Source organism: Euphorbia lathyris, chromosome 9 (assembly GCF_963576675.1).
Source record: "Euphorbia lathyris chromosome 9, ddEupLath1.1, whole genome shotgun sequence".
Taxonomy (NCBI): Eukaryota; Viridiplantae; Streptophyta; class Magnoliopsida; order Malpighiales; family Euphorbiaceae; genus Euphorbia; species Euphorbia lathyris.
Window position 1 is genome coordinate 77,922,509 of NC_088918.1, and position 6,129 is coordinate 77,928,637.

Sequence of the window (6,129 nt, forward strand, 5' to 3'; positions counted from 1 at the left end):
TAAGAGACCATGACCTGGATGCCGGAATTAGCAAGTGCAACTAGCATGCCACGGCCAGCAGTGTATAGGCAGAAGTGCTGGCTTTGAGAAGGGCTACTACTTGAGTCGGATGGGACATGTCAGAGAGGTATGTTCCAATATTAACACCAATAAATGGTTCTGCAAAGAGACACACACACTACCTAGTTATTCTATATACTACTAAAACAGGCGACTTCTTTATTTTTACATTTATTAAATGCACCATTGGTGACTGAACTTACATACGTGGCTGCCACGTTTCATTTCGGTCAGAGATATGAGTTGGCTCTTTGATGCACTTTAACCATTGAAATCGACAAAGTGACCTGATTGAGACAACTTTAATGGTGCATTTAACCCATAAATGTGAACCTTAAAACTATGATAGATGATTATAGTCAGATGGTGAAAGTCTGGCAAAGGTAGAAGGGCAACAGTTCATCTATGGAAAGAGAAGCAGTTCTTTAAGACAAGAACAACCAAACTCGTGCAGTTCTTTAAGGATGAAGAAATTTTCCCAGAGTGTAAACCAATCCACTCACGCAGGTTATGGCTTGCAACAAGTGTGGAATCTGTCCTGACAGAAGGTCTTGAGTTATCCTAATCATGTTTGGACACCCTATGCCTTTAGATTACATGGACTCAAATCAAAGACAGAGATAATGTATGATGCCTTTAGACTAAGTGCTGAATAACCCTTCCAAATTGCATAGTCCTAGCTAAAAATCAACACTGATTACACAATGCACAGCTTTTATTTTAAAGCAATCTTGAGTCCGCAGAAAAAAGAAAACAGCTTTAGCAGGATGATCACACAACAATTAATTATATACAGCCAGCTTAAATTTTTATTTAAGAATAAGAACAAAACCATCCAAAACAATAAGATTTTAATTCAAAATCCAAAAAGAACAAATTACCAAACTAAAAAACTCACTGTTTAATACCAAAATAACATGGGTTCATCCACATTCATACATTTCGCATCCCAACTTCTGCAAGAAAATGAACAAAGAATTAATTCATAACAAAATGCATTAATCTACCGGAAGAAAGGTAATGGTTTGGATTCTGAATATCCAAATTCCTAAAGAGGTTTGGATCACACTTTAATTCTTCTTCCAAAGTTTTAAAGCGTAGATTAATGTATTATGAAACCCAATGAGTTAGAATTTAAATTAAAAACAAAAGGATAACTAAAAGTCTCACCATTGGACTTTCGAGTGACCATTGCGGCACACTGTCAGGCCATCGAATGTAAGTTTTGGACAATTTATATTTCTCGAGGAGCAGCTTTTGGGAATACCACAAGTTGTTCGGCCGCCACAAAATCTCTTCAACTCTGGTAGATCTTTTAACACCAAGATACACAACTGGGAGAGACACGGTGTTTCTTTCTTTTCAGGTATTCTGCCTTCTTCTTCTTCTTCAAATATTATCTCCTCCATTAGGAGACAATCAAAGACATATAACCGTTTAAGGTTTTTCAGGTTTGGCACGACATGGATAGGAAATAGCCGCTTGATACTTGGACAACCCTGTATGAGAAACCTGGTAAGATTTGAGAAACAGGACCCATAAGATACATTTCCTTGTATGCTGAAAAGCACACTCAAGTTTTTCAACTTGAATAACTCCATGTACTCCAGGTTTTCAAAAGACAACGGACATAACATCTCTAATCCATCACATTCCCTAATCGATAAGTACTTGAGTTTAGATGGAAAAGAATTGCACAAGCTTCTTGCTTCATTGAATTTCACAATTGTTATGGCTTGGAAGTAGCTCGGTATCTCCGCTTCATTTACATTGCAGTTATAAAAAGAAACCATACTCAAATCATCTGCTCCTTCCCCATCCCCAGCACATATATCAGGATCCTCATACAACAAGTGATTAGCAAATCCAGTGCAATGTATAGTAAGTCGTCCTACTTGAAAATAAAGTCGTGGTTCCCTTCCTTCAAGCCCTTTCAGATACTTGTTAAGCTCAACTACATCAAAAACGGTGCAGGTCAAATTTTCCAGTTTGGTCAAGCATGCAAGTTCCTCTGCCTTAACTGGTGGTGTCCAATCTAGTCTAAGGAATTGCAGATGGGAGAGTTTTGCTAATATCCCGGACTCTAACCGCTTAACTTCCGTCCAAGAGAGATCCAGATATTTGAGTTTTGACAGCATTGCAATATCCTGAGGCACTTCTTCTACTGTAGATAAACTGAGATCCAACTTCTCCAATGCCCTCAGTTTTCCAACCGACCCAATTTTTCTCAACTTTCTACACCCTTTGAGTATTAAGATAATAAGATTGACAAGGTCATAGACAGAAGATGGCAAACTCTCAATATGTGAAAATGAAAGATCTAGAACCTTAAGTCCAGGCATTCCCTCAAAAAAAGAGTCTCCAATGTATCCCAGATCACACTTTCTCAACACTAGCGTTGTAAGCTTAGAACAGCTTGGTGAAAAATCTAAAGGAATATTCCTGATTTCATTGCCATCTACTGACACTGTCACGAGATCTCCAGTCAAACTCTCCTCATCTGTTAAAGACACGTCATTTACAATCATCATAACTCGTTGGTTATTTTCTTCCATTATTTGAAGGGCCATGCTCCGAATCACCTTATTCATATTTACAAACTTCTTAAACGTGTGGCTATGAATTCCAACTTCAACCAAGCCCGCATCACTGAGATAATTCAGCATTGTGTGACCCTCGTTTAACTCTTCCCTCCTACTATTCAGTCTCTTTATGATCCCTTCGTCGACTAAAAACTCTAAAAATGTCTCTATTTCGCCATATAATGATGGGCAGAATAGAAAACAATGTTGCAATCTTGTATCTTTCAAGTAATCATAACTAATCTTCAATTTCTGGAATATCTCCATATCAGCTTTCTTCCGGATATGCCCTCTCAATGCACTTCTCCACTGCTGTATATCAGTTACGCCTTTCATATTTCTGATCATGATTGTGATAGCAAGTGGCAGACCTCCACACCTGTAGGCAACTAATTTTGAGACCGTTTCAACCTCTCTTGAGAGTGTTGTTTCCTTCCCGATATTTTTCTTGAACAATTCATAGCTTTCATCTCGCGGGAGACATCTGATTTCAATTTTCCTCTGGCAACCTAATTGTCTGCACACTCCCAAGGATCGTGTTGTAAAGAGCACAGTACATCGATCCACACCTACCGGAATTCCAATCTCTTGAAGAGAAATATAATCCCATACGTCATCTAAAATCACAACAGATTTCTTCTTTCCAGCCAACACTTTTGACAATTGTGCTGCTCTGTTGTTTAGATCATCTCCATATGATAGATCTACACCCACTGCCTTGGAAATCGAACTTTGCAGATCACAAACAGTACGAGGTGGAGACACAGTCGGCTGCTGGTTCCAATCGGGAGACATATTAGCCTAGAAAACATGATGAAACTTGTTGGGATTTTGAAGGAGCTTGTTATTAATACACTTGGCTACTTCTGTTTTTCCAACGCCCCCTATTCCATGAATGCCAATCCTGAATACATCATCATCCATCAAACTAGACCAAATGTCTTTGATGTATTCGTCAAACTGTTCACCCACAATTTCAGTTGCAAATAGATGAACGCCTATAGTCTTAACATTTGACACTGCCATTGTTGGATTTGACATGGAGAAACCTTTTCTGCTTGGACATTGACACTTATCAGTTGACGTACGTTTTCGGCTAGGACTTTGAACATCTTCCGATACCGGTGGACAAGCATCAATTTCGGCCAAACATTGATCTCTTTCCATGTTTCTGTTTTTCCAATCCTATAAAAACAACTAATTGGGTTAGTTTTCTGCAAAGTAAAACAAAGACTATACTCGAGATCATCATTTTGAATCAAAGATTGGGACGCGGAAGCCGGCTGAACATCCCAACTATGTTGGCACCCGCAGGGACCAACTACTCGAGATCATCTTTATGAAAATCAAACCTAAAATGCCCTCATCGATTTTGGGATATTTGTTCAACAAAAATTAGGTTAACGAAAATAAGAAATAAAAATAATTTTGGATTTTACATCTCAACCCTAATTATCACAACTCACAATCATATAATCATACTTATTTTATAGCTCAAAATCAAACCATGCCATCATACATAATTTCATCCTACAGCAGAATATAATATAATAGAAAAAGAAAAATTGCAGAGGAGAGATCACTTACAGAATGAAGGCGAGATGAAACTATGGTTGGAGCTCTTGAATTTCTGGCGGAAGAAAGTGGGAGAAGAAGTTGGAATGGAACTGGAACTGGAAGTGGAAGGAGGTGAAATTGCAGATGAACTCAACCAGATCCCAAAAGTTTAGCTTACCAGATTCCGTATCAGAATGAAACTGAAACTACGGTCGTTTGTTTTGCAGTTTCTGATTGCTGAAAAAGAATGGTAAATTACATCCATGGCCACTGAACGTTATCCATTTAACATTATAGCCACTGAAATTCAATTCTAAACACTAAACTTTACACTTTTTAATACCGGTAGCCACTCAACGTCTCAAAACAACCGTTAACGGGTTAAAAGTAAAAAAAATCCAAAGCGTTAATGATATTTGAAGGAACTTCAATTTTTGAAAATTTTTGTTTTGAGGCAATTTAGACGTTGTTTTGTTAGGAGAGAGATAATGAATTTTTAGAAAGAGAAAGCTCCAAAAAATGGTAAATGTCGTTCTGAACTTGAATATTTTTATTTTGAGTTCGTTAATGGTCGTTAATAGTCACTTTGAGGAATTAGTTAAAATTGAGTGACCACCACCAGTGTTAAAAAGTATAAAGTTAAGTGGTCATATCATTAATAATTAAATTTCAGTAGCCATAATATTAAAATAGTTAAAATTGAGTGACCATGAATGTAATTTGCTATCTTTCTCCCCGCAAGTAGAAATTGATTTCAAATAGAATTGGTTATCCTTCAAATCATTTTTTGAATTATTATTTTTTTTTCGAAACAAATGCAATTAATAAGCCACAATCGGACAATCAAAGTTAAGTATAGAATGCAAAAAAGACGGAACAACATCAAAAAAACACGGGACAGGAATAAGAACGAGAGGACTTTGCTAAAGAGTGAGCCACCTCATTCGCTTGTCGCCTTACAAAACAAACAGAATAATTGTTGTTGAGAAGAAGAGAGCGACAACATGACACCAACGAACCAAACTTTGATATATCGTCAGATATGGAATTAATAGCATCGACTACAGATTTCGCATCTAGCTCAGAATAATCATTTTTTGAATTATTAAAAAATAAAAACACAGCTTATCTAATTTATTTTTTTTATTTATTTTTTTTTGCGTTATCTGATTATTTAAAAAGAAAATTTACCCTCTTTTAGTGAACTTTATCATGGCTTTGAGGATGGATTGAAATTCATAGATTTTTTTTTTTTTTTGAATTTATAGGATGGAAAATTCCGTTCTCAATTAGTGATGTAAAATTCGTGATAATTCTAACTACAAATGGAATCTTTATGTTTAACAATAGAAATTATTACGAGGGATGACGGATTTTTAAGGGCAATTGGCTTATACGAAAGTTAATTCCAATTGAGAATTTCGAATTGTTACAATTGAGGGATTATTTGAATTAAGTTTGAAAATGACAGTGCCTTATATTGGTTTATGGTTTAAATTTTGCACTTAATATTTCATTTATGGCCACATTAAATTTGATCAGTGCAGTTATCGAAGTTTTTTAGCGGTTTATTTATGTGCCGATTCCTAATTGGACCGATTAGAGATCTTCACTTTGTCCCATTAGGTGTGTAAACATATTGAAATTTAATTTGCTTATTTCTTCTTTAAACTATTATTTTATTGTTTATAAGAGATTATTCAGTCACGATACTCTGGATTTGGATGGAATTGGTTTAAAATATTGCCATGTTGAGTAAGAATCATGTTATAATGTCATAAAAAAAACTTGCATTTTGAATTTGCACAATTTTGAACACGTTGCATTGAATTATTTCTTATTGTACAACTAAACCAATCAGAGGACAAACTGAACGAGAAAGTTAAAAAAGACTGATTATACGAGATCAAGCAATTTTCCATGTTCATAC

At 35.9% G+C, this 6,129-nt stretch overlaps 1 protein-coding gene across 2 annotated transcripts; it reads right to left on the bottom strand.

Annotated features, from left to right (window-relative positions):
- Positions 1 to 804: 804 nt before the first annotated feature.
- On the bottom strand, positions 805 to 4,398 carry LOC136206435 (probable disease resistance protein At4g27220). 2 transcript variants are annotated; one of them, XM_065997490.1, is made up of 3 exons: positions 4,230 to 4,398; positions 1,231 to 3,827; positions 805 to 1,016 (listed from the first exon to the last, which is right to left on the bottom strand). In XM_065997490.1, coding segments are annotated over exons 2-3 (2,208 nt in total). In that variant the 5' UTR covers positions 3,438 to 3,827; positions 4,230 to 4,398; the 3' UTR covers positions 805 to 1,015. The 2 variants fall into 2 exon arrangements, with proteins under 2 accessions (XP_065853562.1, XP_065853561.1); XM_065997489.1 differs by lacking the exon at positions 805 to 1,016 and having other exon boundaries at positions 1,023 to 3,827.
- Between the last annotated feature and the right edge of the window lie 1,731 nt (positions 4,399 to 6,129).